General features: G+C 48.6%; 1 protein-coding gene across 4 annotated transcripts in view; it reads right to left on the bottom strand.

Annotated features, from left to right (window-relative positions):
- The window catches only part of LOC308130373 (extracellular sulfatase Sulf-2-like), a 37,094-nt gene extending 19,353 nt beyond the window's left edge, over positions 1 to 17,741 (bottom strand). For all 4 annotated transcript variants that reach the window (XM_080496706.1, XM_080496708.1, XM_080496707.1 and 1 more), the window contains exons 1-6: positions 17,334 to 17,741; positions 3,825 to 4,094; positions 2,706 to 2,826; positions 2,375 to 2,493; positions 2,095 to 2,246; positions 617 to 786 (exon numbers count right to left, since the gene is read on the bottom strand). In XM_080496706.1, coding sequence (XP_080352832.1) covers positions 617 to 786; positions 2,095 to 2,246; positions 2,375 to 2,493; positions 2,706 to 2,826; positions 3,825 to 3,987 — 725 coding nt within the window. In that variant the 5' untranslated portion in view covers positions 3,988 to 4,094; positions 17,334 to 17,741. The remainder of the gene's footprint in view (positions 1 to 616; positions 787 to 2,094; positions 2,247 to 2,374; positions 2,494 to 2,705; positions 2,827 to 3,824; positions 4,095 to 17,333) is intronic.
- Positions 17,742 to 18,337: the final 596 nt, after the last annotated feature.

Raw genomic sequence — 18,337 nt, 5'->3', positions numbered from 1 at the left:
CCTGAAATGTGCTTCGTTTTAATCTTCATCTTTAGAAAAAAAAAAACCCCAAAGGTTCAAACAAAGATGAAAAGCGTGTGTCTATCGAGCTGTGGGGCGACTTTGTTTTATTTCCGTCTCCGGACGGTTCCACGAAGTGCAAAGATAAATCTGTTTTAAAAAAAAAAAAGGTACCAAAAATATTTTGGGGCAAGTATATAGAAGAAGAAGTACGTCTCTATAAACAGAATAGTCTGAAAGTAGATTAGTGCTGATTGTTAGACTGGATGGTAGATATGGTATACGCTTATTTATGGGGATAGTTTTTTTGTGTGTGCATATATATATATATATATATGATATATATATACACACATACAAACAATATACAGCACATTTTAAAGTCCAGCTACTTTCAGGATCTGGAGTCCCGCAGGGCTCTACCCTGGGCCCTGTGTGTTTTTTTTTGTTTGTTTGTTTGTTTTTGTTTATTTTCCACTTTCTCTTCTCCAGGGAACTAAGATTTGAGCTTAAAACACTCAGATAGCCTTCATTTTCAGGTTGTCTGGGCCGAGACCCGTATGTCCGGTGTGTGTGTGTGTGTGTGTGTGTGTGTGTGTGTGTGTGTGTGTCTTACATGTGCTGCGAGGCGTTGGGGAAGGCCGTGCTGTACTGCGGAGCCGAGTCCTCGGGTCCGTGCGGCGCGGCGTGACTCAGCACCATCAGAACCGGCCGGTGGGGGTAGACCCTCTTGGAGGAGCGGAAGTAGCGGACCCCCTCGGCCGTGATCAGGTCGGTCAGGTAGTCCTGGGGGCAACAAGGCCACACGCCGCGGCTTTAGGCAGAAGTTGGGCGTTTTTGAGGGGCGGCCGTCAAAAAAAAATCCCCCGGGCGTCGTCCTTTTTTTCTCATTTCATTTTGGAAGTGAAAGATCTGACAGATCCTCGGCCCACGTTCTGCAGATATGAGTCCTACTCTCTACTTTGGCAGATATATATATATTGCTATATGAATGCTGGATTACAGCTCCTATGACTTCACTCTTATAATAGTTCTGAATCACATTAACCGATATGATCCAACCTCTCAAACTCTCTGTTCCCACACTGCAGAGCAACGTAAAATGTTGTTTATCAAGATCATTAGATGAAAAGAAGCAATGCTGCTGCTGCTGCATTGGGAAAGATCAACAGTTATACACCACATCGTGTTGTGTTGTGTGTTACTGTGTGGTGTTGTATGGTGGTGTGTGGTACCACAACACCATACAGTGCCATACAGTACCATACAACACTGTGTGGTGTTGTGTGGTACTGTATGGTGTTGTGTGGTACTGTGTGGTGTTGTGTGGTACTGTGTGGTACTGTGTGGTGTTGTGTGGTGTTGTGTGGTACTGTGTGGTACTGTGTAGTACTGTATGGTGTTGTGTAGCACTGTATGGTGTTGTGTGGTACTGTGTGGTGTTGTGTGGTACTGTATGGTGTTGTGTGGCACTGTATGGTACTGTATGGTACTGTATGGTACTGAATGGTGTTGTATGGTGTTGTATGATGTTGTGTGGTACTGTGTGGTACTGTGTAGTACTGTATGGTGTTGTGTAGTACTGTATGGTGTTGTGTGGTACTGTGTGGTGTTGTGTGGTACTGTATGGTGTTGTGTGGTACTGTGTGGTACTGTGTGGTGTTGTGTGGTACTGTATGGTACTGTATGGTACTGTGTGGTGTTGTGTGGTACTGTATGGCACTGTATGGTACTGAATGGTGTTGTGTGGTACTGTGTGGTGTTGTGTGGTACTGTATGGTGTTGTGTGGTACTGTATGGTACTGTATGGTGTTGTGTGGTACTGTATGGTACTGTATGGTACTGAATGGTGTTGTGTGGTACTGTGTGGTGTTGTGTGGTACTGTATGGTACTGTATGGTGTTGTGTGGTACTGTATGGTACTGAATGGTGTTGTGTGGTACTGTGTGGTGTTGTGTGGTACTGTATGGTACTGTATGGTGTTGTGTGGTACTGTATGGCACTGTATGGTACTGTATGGCGCTGTATGGTACTGAATGGTGTTGTGTGGTGTTGCATGGTGTTGTGTGGCACCGTGTGGCGCCGTGTCCTTGCCTGTGGGTACTGCGCTCCGTGCTTCTCCCGGGCTCCGTTGCGGCTCAGGGTGTAGTTGTAGAAGCGGCTGTTCTTCACCAGACCGAGCCACTGCCTCCACCCAGCGGGGACGTAGGAGCCGTTGTACTCGTTCAAGTACTTACCGAAGAACGCTGCAAGAAACACACCAGAAATAAGACCCGAGACACACAACGGTGTGTGTGTGTGTGTGTGTGTGTGTGTGTGTGTGTGTGTGTGTGTGTGTGTGTGTGTGTGTGTGTGTGTGTGTGTGTGTGTGTACCTGTCCTGTAGCCGGTGTTGTTCAGGTAGACTCCAAACGTCCGGGGTTCATGTTGCCGTTGCCATGACGGCGAGGAGCAGTTCTCGTTATTAGTGTAGGTGTTGTGGTTGTGAACGTACCTGGCAGACACACACACACACACACACACACACACACACACACACACACACACACACACACAGACACACACACACACACACACACACACACACACACGCACACGCACACGCACACACACACACACACACTGACGTCACTCTCGGTTCCTGCGTTGGTGTGGAACAAAACAAAAATGTTGCACTGTCCCTTTAAGACCCTTCAGGTGACTTACTTCCCGGTGAGCATGCTCGAACGTGACGGGCAGCACATGGGCGTGGTCACAAATGCGTTAGAGAAGGAAGTCCCGCCCTCCTCCATGATGCGGCGGGTTTTGTTCATGGCCTGCATGGAGCCTGGAGAGAGAGAGAGAGAGAGAGAGAGAGAGAGAGAGAGAGAGAGAGAGAGAGAGAGAGAGAGAGAGAGAGAGAGAGAGAGAGAGAGAGAGAGAGAGACAGTGAGACAGTGAGACAGTGAGACAGTGAGAGAGAGAGAGAGAGACAGTGAGAGAGAGAGAGAGAGAGAGAGAGAGAGACAGTGAGAGAGACAGTGAGAGAGACAGTGAGAGAGAGAGAGAGAGAGAGAGAGAGAGAGAGAGAGAGAGAGAGACATTGTGGATTACAAACGATTCCTGGAAAGGAGATAGAACATTATAAGACGAGACCATCACAACACAATATTACGAAACACGCCGATACTTACGGGGCGATACTACGATAGTGTCACGTGTTATTATTACACATTACGTTATAGTACAAGGTATTCCAGCGTATTGCGAAACACCCTGCCAAGCTGTGACGAGACATACTGTATGTAATGGGTCATGACATGGCAATGTTGAACTTTAATGTGACTGGCTTGATCCCGCGTTTTATCCAATAAGAGCCTTTGTGGGCGGGGCTAAGACGCGCGTGGGGTTGAGACGGTTAAAAGACGTCCCGCTAAAACTCCAGCTCCTTCAGGATCTGTCCACAGGAGCCATCTTTTTATTCTCCCCGTTGCTCTTAAAAAGTTCCCCGTCCCCCGAGGGGAACACCCGCATCCGTCGACACCATCAACACTACCGTGATTACCTGAGTATAAGCCGCACCAACCAAATTTCAAAAGGAAAAAATAAGAAAGGGCGGAGTTACGTGATGCACCCGAACGCATCACCCGCGAAGTTCGTTAACAACGTAGAAATCCACAAATTAGCATTGTTTAAGCCCCAGGGTTCAGAACGAGTGGAAAAAGTAGAGGCTTATAGTCCGGAAATTAACGGTACTCAAAATGATGTAGTGCATACGGTAAACCTAGAGGTGGCGCAAAAACTTTTTGAAAATGGCTCCAGTGGCGAGTCGCGACGCTCACTCACCCAGCTCCATGTCCTGGTCGTCAGTCAGGATCAGGATGACGTTCGGACGGATGTTCCGGCGGTCCCTCTGGAGGCGGGGCTTCAGGCGCTGTCCGGACAGGAAGTGGGCGTGGCCAAGCGTCACCGACGCCACCAGGACGAGGAGGAGGTGCCGGGCCGCCATGGCCTTCAACCTCCGACCTCCCCTGAGAGGTCACCGGTCAGCTGGTCGCCCCGCCCCACCCCCTCCCCCCCCGCCGCCGCCGCTCCCCCCCCCCCTCCCCCAACAGTCTAGGAGAAAGAGAAGCAAGAAAAACATTTTAAAAAACGGCGAACGACGACGATTTATTGAAGATTTAAGCACCGGAGTGAATTGGATGCTTGTCCCACACAGCGATAGACGTTGCCATGGTTACGCTCCGATGAGAAATAATTCACACCAGACATTCCTTCAGGCCAGAATCTAATCTTTCATACTTTTCCATTTATTTATTTTTTTTTACTTTTCACAGAAGCTTTTTTATTTTTCTATCCAGTTGGAGTTTTTTTTTAATAATTTTTCCAGAAATATCCCGTCTGGCTTCTGAACCAATCACGTCTCTACGACGACCCGGGTTAAGATCGTAAATGAGCTCAGATCATATAACGACACGAGGAAGGAGATGACTTCAATGCAGTTTTTGACAAACTAGATCGCTTCGTTACTATAAGTTTGTCCGTTTCCATGACGACGAAGCTCGGAGCCACTGAAAACACAACTTTCCGAAAACAACCACAGTCGTAGTAAAACAGCTGTTGTGCTCCGTAGAGACAATCAGAACGATGTTTTCCTCGACAGTGTCATGACTCCCAGTCCACATTCTCCTGGGACTTGGTGCTTTTATTTTGACAGTCACCATAATAACAATGCAACTTAGTCGTCCGTCCACCGGAACGTCCGCGTTCTTCCGGGGTGATTGTTTATTGTGTGCTGTTCTCTGGATGTGTGTGCGTGTGTATAGTTTCATCACGAAAACAAACAAAACAGCACCCACTAGTGGCCTGACATGAAAACTACATCATTTTCACTTCGCGTAACGCGTAAACAATAAACTCTTCTGAAACAATTACGCAAAAAATGTATCCGCTTGCACTTGAGATGTCCAGTAAACTTTTCCAAAAAAACTGCTCGGTGTGTGTGTGTGTGTGTGTGTGTGTGTGTGTGTGTGTGTGTGTGTGTGTGTGTGTGTGTGTGTGTGTGTGTGTGTGTGTCTCTATTCATGTGTGTGTTCCCACAGCAGGGTGCGTCATGCAAATTATTTTGTAATCAAAATAAAGCCTCAGTGCTCTCTCTAAATCCACTCACCTGTGTGTGTGTGTGTGTGTGTGTGTGTCTGTGTGTGTGTGTGTGTTTTGTGTTGTGTAAAGCCGAGGCTCAGAGTGACTCGGGGTAATTTCGGGGTAAGTCGGGGATAAAGTGGGGCGGGTCAGTTTGTGGACTTGTTTCATAACAAACAATGAAGAAGAGGAACACACACACACACACACACACACACACACACACACACACACACACACACACACACACACACACACACACGACTTGAAACGCACCACCACGACAACGCAGAGGAAAATCGGCGGCCGACCCTGGTTGCTATGGCGACCCCGGCGAGCGAAGCAGACAAGACGATGAAAAGGAGTGTAAAACAGGTTGTTGGAAATTCCTCAAGTGAAAAAAAAAAGTTCCTCAAGTGGGAGTTTGAAAGGATTTTTTTTTTTTTTTTTGGGGGGTAATATTCTGTGGAGCCCAAAGTCCGAGGCCGTGACGTCACGCCACTGAAACCCGACGCACACGCGTCATGAAGCGAAAGACGAGCAACAACAACAACAACATTCATCCACTCAGACAAACTGCCCAGTCACTTTCTAAACTCTCCTGCTTCTCCACCGTCCACCTGGAAGTACAACAACAAGAGCGTGAGGAAGTCGGAACCCTGCGCTCGGCCTCGCCGCCGCCAAACCAAAACACACGGCGGAGACGGCGGAGTGTGTGTCCAGCGTGGGAGGATGGACGTCGTCATTCTCCGGTGATTACAGTCGTTCCATTTTGATGAAAAGCGTCTCGCTAAAAAGCTTCCCCACGGCGGATTAATTGAACATTTTCTGCTCCACTTGTTATTGGGGCCATTTTTTTTTTTTTCGTTTGTTTTTTTTAAATACTCAACAGAAGAGATGAAGAGATTAAAAGTTTAGAGGTGAATATGATTGACGCTCTTTCATCACAGGATTCATGCATATTTATGAAGTTTTTTGTTTTTTTTAATCAATTCCAGGAGAGATGACCTTTAATTTGTCAGTCACATGTTTAGCACTGAGGTGATATAAAGACTTGAATTATTTTGCTGACGTGACAGTTTTGTTTTTTGCTTTTGTGTTTTGCACAAAGCTGTTTTTTTTATATACATTTCCATCCGACAAAATAAAAGTCCAGCTCCTTCAGGATCTGTCCACAGGAGCCAAAACCATCTTTTTATTCTCCACCGTTGCTCTTAAAAAGTTTCCCGTCCCCGAGGGGAACACCTGCATCCGTCGACACCATCAATTCCTGAAAATAAGCCGCACCGACCAAATTTAAAAAGGAAAAAAAATATAAGAAAGGGCGGAGTTACGTGATGCACCCGAACGCATCACCTGCGAAGTTCGTTAACAACGTAGAAATCCACAAATTAGCCGCGTCATTGTTTAAGCCCCAGGGTTCAGAACGAGTGGGAAAAAAAGTAGAGGCTTATAGTCTGGAAATGAACGGTAATCAAAATGATGTAGTGCACATGGTAAACCTAGAGGTGGCGCCGTAACGCCGCCATAGAAAACGGAGAAGAAGACATGGAGCTTGTAACAATCAGAAATATAAAATTATTTCGTTGAGCTTTGGAGGTTTGTTCATACGACAACGGTGCTTGAAGAAAAAAAAAAAAAAACTTTTTGAAAATGTCTCCAGTGGCGGAACAAAGACGTGACGGTGGGGAAGCAGCTGCAGGGCCGGGGATCAGCCGACGGTAAAACGAGAACAACAGTATGGAGAAGTGAGGCGGGGCCGACCTCATCCAGACAAACAGAGGAAACCACAGGACGGGTCCCTGAACGCCCCACGGGTCCCTGAACGCCCCACGCTCTGCTCCCTTCCTCCTCTCACACTGTCAAACTCCTCCGCCTTGCCCGACGGCTGCCGGCCGCGGACCCGCAACCTCACTCCCCCCTCCCCCCTCCCCTCGGCTCTTCTTGGCCGCTGACAGGGGAGTCGTTCCCGTGGCAACCGCTCTCCACCGTCGACACCCTCGTCCTGTTGTAACAACAAACAGCTGAGCTGCTCCTCCTGCTGCTGCTCTGCTGGGTCTCTATTGTCTCATACTTTATCTTCATCATCCCTCCTCCTCCTCCTCCTCCTCTTCCACCTCCTACACCTCCTCCTCCTCGTCCTCCTCCTCCTCCAGATCACATGTCAGAAGTTACATTCGCCACTTTTTTCTTACCCTCCAACTCGTCTTTGGGAAACTTAACCTTCATCACCATATGGTCGCCGTGAAACCTCGTTACCATGGCGACAGTAATCACCGATTACAGATACGTGACGACCCGGCCAACGTCTTCTGAGGAAAAACACGTTTTGCATTTGCAACAGCAAAGTTGTGAAAAACGACGTGGTTAGCGTGCCAGGCTGGTACGGGCAGAAGATTTAGATTGTTATCGAAGCGACTGTCAAAATAAAAGCACGGGGGAGGCTCCTCCGACGCTAACGGCTTCGGTCTCCAGCGAGAAAACTCCTCATGGAGCTTTTAGAAACTGGATCTTTGGTTCAGAAGACACAGGAAATTTGGAATTCCACAGAAAGATTCCTTTGGATGTGAGTTTAAAGTGACAGTGCGCGAGTTGGCAGCACTGCTTCACTCGTTTTTTTTCTTTTTTTCTTTTCTGCTGGTGAAGTCGCTTCCATCCCCGTGAGGCCAGATAGACCGACCCCCCCACCCCCACCCCCCCGAGTGTGAAGAGACGACCTCTCTGAATAATGAACACGCTGTCAGAGGGATGAAGGGCGGAGGATGCTGGGAGATGAAGAGGGAAGATGGAGGATGATGGAGACTGACGGAGGATGATTGAGGATGGAGACTGACGGAGGATGATGGAGGATGGAGACTGACGGAGGATGATGGAGGATGGAGACTGACGGAGGATGATGGAGGATGGAGACTGACGGAGGATGGCATTTGGCGTCTCCGACGTGATGAAATGTTAATGCTGAAGGACTGAACTGTGATCGGCATTAACGAGCCTCACAAACCTCCAGCTGAAGGTTCCGCTGATCTACTATGGTCCCATTGTAACAATGGGAAAACAAGAGGACGGTGAACGCACCACCATCCTGATGTAGTTAAAACAAGAGGACAGTGAACGCACCACCATCCTGAGGTTACTGAAACAAGTAGACAATGAACGCACCACCATCCTGATGTAGTTAAAACAAGAGGACATGAACGCACCACCATCCTGATGTGGCTAAAACAAGAGGACAGTGAACACACCACCATCCTGAGGCAAATGTAACTTGAAGACAGTGAACGCACCACCATCCTGAGGCAAATGTAACTTAAAGATAGTGAACGCACCACCATTCTGATGTAACGAAAACAAGAGGACAGTGAACGCACCACCATCCCGAGGCAAATATAACAAGAGGACAGTGACAATGAACGCACCACCATCCTGAGGTTACTGAAACAAGAGGACAGTGAACGCACCACCATCCTGAGGTTACTGAAACAAGAGGACAGTGAACGCACCACCATCCTGAGGTTACTGAAACAAGAGGACAGTGAACGCACCACCATCCTGAGGTTACTGAAACAAGAGGACAATGAACGCCCCACCATCCTGAGGTTACTGAAACAAGAGGACAGTGAACGCACCACCATCCTGAGGTTACTGAAACAAGAGGACAGTGAACGCACCACCATCCTGAGTTACTGAAACAAGAGGACAGTGAACGCACCACCATCCTGAGTTACTGAAACAAGAGGACAGTGAACGCACCGCGCTCCTGGCCTCTGTCACTCTGCAGGTCCCAGATCTGTTTTGCAGGATTCTGGTTGTGGCTCGGCGGCAAAGGAGCGATCGGGGGAGAATTGAGCCTGTCGACCACAAAGGGGGAACGTTTGTCTTATTTATTTATTCACTCTGTACAAACAGCTGAAGGCTGCAGCATCAGTCAAACCCTCCTTCTACCCACATATTTCTATGTACGCCCCTCAGGCTGCGTAACACTCCTGCTTCTCTTCTCGCTGCAGCCGCCGCCTCTCCGATCCTGAAGCTGGAGACTCCAAAAAAAAAAAAAAAAAAAACACACACACACACTGGGAGCTAACTCTGTTAGCATCAAGGCTAACTTCTCGTCCTTTCCGGCCTCTCACTATGAAGTGACCAAAACCTGTGACGGAAACTCAACATTCAGACGTTTTTCAATTGAAATTGCAAAACGCCGGTAGTCTGTTTTTTTGGCGCCTGTTTCCACGACAACAGTGCAAATGGACACAGTACTCAAAACTCTGCGGCGTGAACGTGAAACTTTTATGAAATGGGAAAAAAAAAACGATGCGTTTTCGCCTCGTGGAAACGAGGAACTGAACACCTGCATGTCCTGCAGCACGCGTTGGTCCGCGTGGCTCCCCGGACGCCCCCTACAGGGCAGTGGGAGCAGTTCGGGGTCGTCATGGCGACTTTTGACCTCCAGAATCGGTCCCCCAGAGCGACGGCGCCCCCCCCCAAAGGAGAAAACCTCCCAGCTCTCTGTCAGCACTCCTCCTCCTCCTCCTGCTGAAGTCAGGACCAATTTACTACAAGTTGTAAACTGTTCCTGCACACAGGCTGAGCCAGCAATACTGCAGGAGGAGGAGGAGGAGGAGGAGGAGGATGAGGAGGAGGAAGAAGAGGAGGAGGTGCACCCCTCCTCCTCCTCCTCCTCCTCCCTCTGCATCCCTCCGGGCGGTTCATGGGTGCATCCATCCATCCTGCCCACTCACAGACAGAAATAGACTGATGGAGAGCTCTGCAGGGAGGTGACCAGTGAACACAACACACACACACACACACACACACACACACACACACACACACACACACACACACACACACACACACACACACACACACATACACACACTACCGTAGAGTGTGTGTGCTGCAGCAGTCCGTCTTTTTAGATGTTTACTTGCTGCTTCATGAAGCTCTGGATTTATTACATACAGCAGCAAGAACAGGAACAAGTGGAGGAGGAGGAGGAGGAGGAGGAAGAGGAAGATGAGGATGAGGAGGAGGAGGAGGAAGAGGAGGAGGAAGAGGAGTATACGATATCCTCCCCTTACTTATGGACATTGTGCTGAGCAACTCGCATTACAGTGATTAAAGTTGCTTGTTACTTTTGCTACAATGTCAACTAGTTACTTTTTATCTGAAGTAACTCTCCGACTTGCCAAAGTATCAGTAATTACGACGAAGTAATAAATTACAACAACATGGACAACAGTTTCCATCGACTTTTCCCTCTCTGTGTGCCGTAGATCTACGCCGAGCGAAGCTCGCATGTGCTGCTGTTAGTTTCTGCATCACTGCTCACATCATCACGTGTCAGCTCTGTGTGTGTGTGTGTGTGTGTGTGTGTGTGTGTGTGTGTGTGTGTGTGTGTGTGTGTGTGTGTGTGTGTTCTCTTTTACACTCTCTTCATCATATTGTGTGATGCTGCAACACTGGAAAAACAACAACAACAACAACAACCACGAAAAACACAATGACAACGAGCGTGACCTTTCAAAAGAGGCCTGATGTCCCACGTCCCTGAACGCATCGTCCTCACGCTCAGGTTACGTGATCGTTTGTGGGTCTGTGTGTGTGTGTGTGTGTGTGTGTGTGTGTGTGTGTGTGTGTGTGTGTGTGTGTGTGTGTGTGTGTGTGTGTGTGTGTGTGTGTGTGTGTGTGTGTGTGTGTGTGTGACGCCAAGTGTGTGTTTTTATTGTGTCGGTCGAAACGACATCATTAATCAGGAATGTGTGGTTGCAGTTAATGGGTCTCACACACGCACACACACACACACACACACACACACACACACACACACACACACACACACACACACACACACACACACACACACACACACACACACACACACCTGAGCCCAAATTTACATTGTTCACGGTGACAATGAGGCGTCTCCATGGCAACCAGACTGATGCTCTTTCAGCATGTCGGGACGCTGAAGCTCACAGGAAGGAGAGTCTCTACCTGCTGCACCTCCTGCTGCGCCTCCTGCTGCACCTCCTGCTGAAGTCCTGCATATAACCCATACGCCAGCTGATGCCTGAACACACCATCTTCATCATCACCTGAACACACCATCATCTTCACCTGAACACACCATCATCTTCACCTGAACACACCCTCATCTTCACCTGAACACACCATCTTCATCATCACCTGAACACACCATCCTCTTCATCACCTGAACACACCATCATCTTTATCACCTGAACACATCATCTTCATCACCTGGACACACCCTCATCTTCACCTGAGCACACCATCATATTCATCACCTGAACACACCATCTTCATCATCACCTGAACACACCATCATCTTCACCTGAACACGCCATCATTTTCACCTGAACACACCATCACCTTCATCACCTGAACACACCATCACCTTCATCACCTGAACACACCATCCTCTTCATCACCTGAACACACCATCCTCTTCATCACCTGAACACACCATCCGGTCCCAGTGGGTGAAACAAAGGAGAAAAGGTTTGAAGCAGGAGGATGAGGCGACCTGTCGAACCCATAAACACCTGCACAAAGTACACAACTGCTACACAACTGAACGTCACACATTCAGCTCACGTCCCCCACCCACCCCCCCGGGCCGGAGGGAGCGAGGAGGAGCAGGAGGAGCAGGAGCAGGAGGAGGTGACTGAAGGCACATTTACCATCTGTAATCAAAAGGAGTCCATGTTGGACTGCAGCCCCCCCCCCCCCCCCCCCCCCTTCAATTTCCTCCCTTCTGTTGCAAAGCATGAGCCGCATACTGATGGCGGGATTACACACACACACACACACACACACACACACACACACACACACACACACACACACACACACACACACACACACACACACACACACACACACACACACACACACACACACGCACACACACACACACACACACACACGCACAAGTAATGACTTTCTGCCTTCTCTCTCTATATATTCCCTCCGAGCTGCCAATTCCCACTGGCTGTGTGTGTGTGTGTGTGTGTGTGTGTGTGTGTGTGTGTGTGTGTGTGTGTGTGTGTGTGTGTGTGTGTGTGTGTGTGTGAGTGAATGAGAAAGTAACTGAAAGAGCGAGAGACACGAGGGAGGTGATACAACATCTCCAATTAGCTGGGCGGGTGGTCTGTTGGTGAGACTGTGTGTGTGTGTGTGTGTGTGTGTGTGTGTGTGTGTGTGTGTGTGTGTGTGTGTGTGTGTGTGTGTGTGTGTGTGTGTGTGTGTGTGTGTGTTTGGCGAGGACCTGGGCCTGATCTCTGCCTCCTGTTTTCCTCTCCCTCGCCACTGCTGCACAGTTTTAACTCTCGGTGATGGAAACACACTTCATCACTCTGCTAATCACAGGATCCAGAGAGACACCTCCACCTCCACCTCCACCTCCACCTCCTTCACCTCCTCCGTCACTCGCATGAATTATTCCCCTTTTAAAACTCAAACTCAACCTTCAGCCTGAAGAAAAACGGGACAAACTACATCTGTCTGCATCTTCAGAGCCCGGCTCTGACTTTGCTGGAATTTAATTGCACAAGTTTTCTATAAATTATATAATATATATATAATATCTTCTACTCAAATGTGAAAACTTTTCAGTGTTTGTAGTTTTGTACTTTCTTTCCAGCCTTACGTTTTGTCTGAAAGTGGAAAAAGTGACCAGTGAAAATGAATGGAACTCCTGGGAGGGGGGGGCGCTACCATGTTTATAGCCCTGAAGATACAGCCCATCCTCCATGTTTGTAGTCCTCTAGCTGGACACCATCCTCCATGTTTGTAGTCCTCTAGCTGTACGCTACCCTCCATGTTTGTAGTTCTAAAGCTGTACGCTACCCTCCATGTTTGTAGTCCTCTAATTGTACGCTACCCTCCATGTTTGTAGTCCTGTAGCTGTACGCTACCCTCCATGTTTGTAGTCCTCTCACTGTACGCTACCCTCCATGTTTGTAGTCCTCTCGCTGTACGCTACCCTCCATGTTTGTAGTCCTGTAGCTGTACGCTACCCTCCATGTTTGTAGTCCTCTCACTGTACGCTACCCTCCATGTTTGTAGTCCTGTAGCTGTACGCTACCCTCCATGTTTGTAGTCCTCTCACTGTACGCTACCCTCCATGTTTGTAGTCCTCTTGCTGTATGCTACCCTCCATGTTTGTAGTCCTCTCACTGTATGCTACCCTCCATGTTTGTAGTCCTCTAGCTGTATGCTACCCTCCATGTTTGTAGTCCTCTCACTGTATGCTACCCTCCATGCTTGTAGTCCTCTCGCTGTACGCTACCCTCCATGTTTGTAGTCCTCTAACTGTACGCTACCCTCCATGCTTGTAGTCCTCTCGCTGTACGCTACCCTCCATGTTTGTAGTCCTGCAGTTGTCTACTATCCTACCATGTTTATAGCCCTGAAGATGCAGCCCAGCCTCCATGTTTGTAGTCCTCTAGCTGTATGCTACCCTCCATGTTTGTAGTCCTCTCGCTGTACGCTACCCTCCATGTTTGTAGTCCTCTCGCTGTACGCTACCCTCCATGTTTGTAGTTCCTTGCCAGCCTTCCCACGTCCTTTCAGACGTTCTTGGACGACCTGTGAGTTCGTTCGTCTTTGACAGTTTGGATGAATTCCCAGTCGGACTGGATGAATGTTCTGCCTCACGGTGAGTTTCGCTGCACTCTGGAAGCCTTTTTTTTTTTTTTCCCCCTTAACAGTGACGTTGTCAGCAAAGCGTCAAAAGTGTGTTTTGTTCAGTTAAAATTGACAAAGTCTCTTTTTAAGCATCAACACTGAGATAAAGTGATAAGAATGTGTTTTTCGACACATTTACAGTTTCCTCGTCTGGTTTTCACTCATTTACAGGAAAACTTTTTTATTTTTCCCTCAAAGTCACAGCGGCTCTTTCAATTTCCGTTCAAAGAGAATAACAAGTACACATTGTGAGTGGTGAGCACGTAAAAAAAAGAAATAACTGTACTCGCGGTACAGTTCATTATTCAACATTATGTTGGTGTTTTCATGCAGGAACTCTCCCGTTTAGTCCGGATTAGATCACAATATTTAGCTTTTTTTTTTTGGTTTGGTTTGCAGATGAATAAAAAGTTCCCGAGGAGCCCTGACCGGATTGCGCAAGACTTTTTAATCACACACGCACTTCATAAGTAATGTTAAGTAGCTGTATGAATGTGCAGCCATAAGCAGATCAAAGGTCACCAGGCTGCGTTGCCATGGCGGCGACTTTGACCCCCCGATCAGCTGACTGCGAACGACGACGTCACCCTGTTCCAGATCAGCTGTCCGCAACAACAGAGAGACCGGTGATTTCGTGAATGTCAGTCCAGCCGTTGAAGAAGAGTTGTGAATTAAAACGATCTGAACCCGACGTGTACGAACGAGTCCCGATATAAATGTTGCACGGGACGACGGACCGAGCAACATTCCCCCTGCATTATGCAAGCGGCTTCCGCACATTCAAAGTGACGAGTTTTTAAACGTGGACGGACGAGTTGGGGATTAATTCACAAAAAAAAACAAAAAAAAACGGTCAAGAAGAAGCAGGAATCCAGGAAAACGACACAAAGCACCTCCGATTTCTACACGTTTCACGTCTACGATCAAGTTCACCAGCGTGAACGAGTGAAAAATCACACAATAGTTCAATATTTCTCGTTTAATTATCCTCCACAGTCTTTATTCACGCCAAATACGACTCACTGGACTTATTGAGTGTTTGATTACAGACGTTCAAAGAGATGAAAGCCGAAGCGAAAGAGTCCGACACCGAGATGTTTATCGTATGAGAACAGTTACGTAAACAACACCGACAGTAGTTTTTACACTTCGTCGATTTAACAGTTCGCTTTACTGAAAGGTTATTAAATACGGTCACAAGCAGCTGATGGTGATTAATAATCGTGGTTATTACCAATCTGGTAATAATCGTGACGTCATGGAATCGTGACATGACACTAAGCAACACGACAAAAACGCAATCAGGCTGCACGACAAGACAAAACAAGACAACACAAAAATTAAACAGACGGGCTGCACGGAATGAAGCTACACAACAGAACGCGACGCGACACGAAACACAAAAAGTCACGGACAGGCCGCACAACGTGACGCAACGCTGGCGCATGTTACCCTCAAGCTGTACGACGTGACGCGACACGAGCGACATGACAATACAAATGACATGACATAAGTGACACGACACAAAACATGGAACACGACAATACAAATGACATGACACAACAAAAGCGACATGACGCGACACGAGCGACATGACACAAAACAAGCGACACGACAATACAAATGACATGACACAACACAAGGGACATGACACGACACAACAATTCCCAGTCAGGCAGCACAACATGACACAACAATAGCGCATATTACCCTCAAGCAGTACGACGTGACACAACACAAGCAACATGACACAAAACATGCGACACGACAATACAAATGACATTACACAACAAAAGCGACATGACGCGATACGAGCGACATGACACAAAACAAGCGACATGACACAAAACATGGGACACGACACTACAAATGACATTACACAACAAAAGCGACATGACGCAACATGAGCGACATGACACAAAACATGCGACATGACAATACAAATGACATGACACAAAACAAGCGACATGATGCGACATGAGCGACACGACTCAAAACAAGCGACATGACAATACAAATGACATGACATAAGTGACATGACATGACACAGGCGACATGACGCGACACGAGTGACACGACAATACAAATGACATGATACAACACAAGGGACATGACACGACACAACAATTCCCAGTAAGGCAGCACAACATGACAACAATAGCACACTGTCTTTGCAAAAAGCCCACAGACACGACACGACATGACACAACATGACATGACACGACAGAGTCCGGCTGCTTGACAAACCCAGACATGACGAGACACGACACAATAATTCAATTCAACTCAACTTTATTTACACAGCACCAAATACGACGCAGTCATAATACTACAAGACACGACACGACGCGACACGAAATGAGGAAGGAATCGACAAAAAAACGGAACAAAGTGAGGAAACAGGAAGTGACACTGCGCGGCGGAGAGTCTGGAGCGTTTCGACGTCGGGGAACCGTCGAGTCCCGTGAGAAGCCGGAGAGTCACGCCGCCGGCCAACGGACAATGAAGGCACTGACCACTGACGGCAACAGCGGCCACTAGTGGCCCGACGGGGAAACTACAGTTTGGGGGCCGTTTCTCTCTTTTTCTCTGCAGACAAAACGTCACGAGAACCTGAAACTTTCCAGAAACGGAAAAGCAAAGAAACTCTTCTTCTGCACTTTAAACGGCGGCGGTGGCGGTGGCGGCGGCGCCCGTCCAGGTGAGGCGTCCATCAGACGTCCATCACACGACTGACGCAAGGTCAAAAAAAAGGTTTGTTTGTTTGTGTTCCCGCTAACAATCCCAGCGTCAGGCTGAGATCGCCGAGTCGCCAGAGGTCAGGGTGTGAGACGCCGTACCGGGAAGCGAGGGCGTGATGACCCTCCTCCACCCGTGACGGAGGAGGAGGAGGAGGAGGAGGAGGAGGAGGTGTTCTCCCGTTTCCCCCGCCGAGCAGCAGAGCAGAAATATTATTCTACTGGAAACGAGAGCCGGGAGGAATACACCTCCTCCTCCTCCTCCTCCTCCTCCTCCTCCTCTGACTGACCTCAGTGTTTTGCCTCAAACAAACTCCCACGTGTTCAACAAGCAGGAAGTAATAAACACACACACACACACACATATATATATATATATATATATATATATATGCACACACATACAAAGTGTGAGAAGTGTAAGTACAACATGGCCTCAAAACTAATGTGAGGAGCACATCAGGAAAGTGGAGCAACACACACACACACACACACACACACACACACACACACACACACACACACACACACACACACACACACACACACACACACACACACACACACACACACACACGCACACACACTAACAAAGCTGCTTGGACTAACAGCTCTGAAAGTGACACAAAGTGAAGTAGAGCAGAACTGAAGAGCTTCTCACACACACACACACACACGCGCGTGCGCACACACACACACACACCACACACACACGCACGCGCACACACTTTGCATATGATAGAAATGCCAGCAGAGTCTCCTGTACCTCCTTCTGTCGCTGCGGCGCCTCCTCACTGTCAGCAGGTGTCCTCCTCTCTGAGGATGAGGAGGAGGATGAAGCTCACACGGCGTCCTCCATAAAAGTGCGGCTCCTCCTGGGGGGGGGAGTGGTGGGGGGGGCACCGGTCCTCCGAACTTGAGCTCAGGCTGACATGTCGCCTGGCCGCGGCCGCGCAGAAAGAGCAGGTCGTGGTGGGTGAGGGGGGGGGGGGGGGGGGGGAGTGGTGGAGGAGGTGCCGCGGCTGTTGTTTCTCCTTCTCTCCTTCCTAACACCCCTCCCTTCCTCTCTTCTTCTCCTCCTCCTCCTCCTCCGTCCCGCGGTTTCTCGCTGCTGCAGCCGCCGCCGCTGCAGAAGCCATCTGTTGAAACACGTCCGGTCGCCTCCGCTCCACTTTCGCTCTCCTCCTCCTCCTCCTCCTCCTCCTCCTCCCGCCGCCGCCGCTCTCGCTGCTCCCAACTCTGAGGGGGCGGGGCCTCCCGGCCGCTGGCCAATCAGGAGGCTCCGCTCGCTACCCCTCGCTCTCTCTCTCTCTCTCTCTCTCTCTCTCTCGCTCTCTCTCTCGCTCTCTTTCTCGCACGCGCGCACACACACACACACACACACACACACACACACACACACACACACACACACACACACACACACACACACACACACAGGGAGGAGGCTGAGCCTGAGAAACAGACAGAATGTGGTCAGAAGTATGCGGACAGTGTTTCACTGGTTCTGACAGATGTGGACTCGTGACTCGTGTTTTGGGACTTGATTCGGGAATCACATGACTTGTTTTGTTTAGTGACTTGTTTTGTGACTCCTATGACTTGTTTTGAGACTTGTAAAGTGACTTGTTTGTGACTTGTTTAATTACTTGTTTTAAGACTTGTTTTGAGACTCGTGTGAGTTGTGAAGTGATTTGTTTGTGACTCCTTTAATGACTTGTTTTGGGACTTGTTTGTGACTTGTTTGTGATTTTTTTGTGATTTGTTTGT

Source organism: Blennius ocellaris (genome assembly GCF_963422515.1).
Source record: "Blennius ocellaris genome assembly, chromosome: 5".
In the NCBI taxonomy this organism is placed as follows: Eukaryota; Metazoa; Chordata; class Actinopteri; order Blenniiformes; family Blenniidae; genus Blennius; species Blennius ocellaris.
Note: the sequence above shows the minus strand (reverse complement) of the source record. Positions and strands in the feature narration are given on the sequence as shown.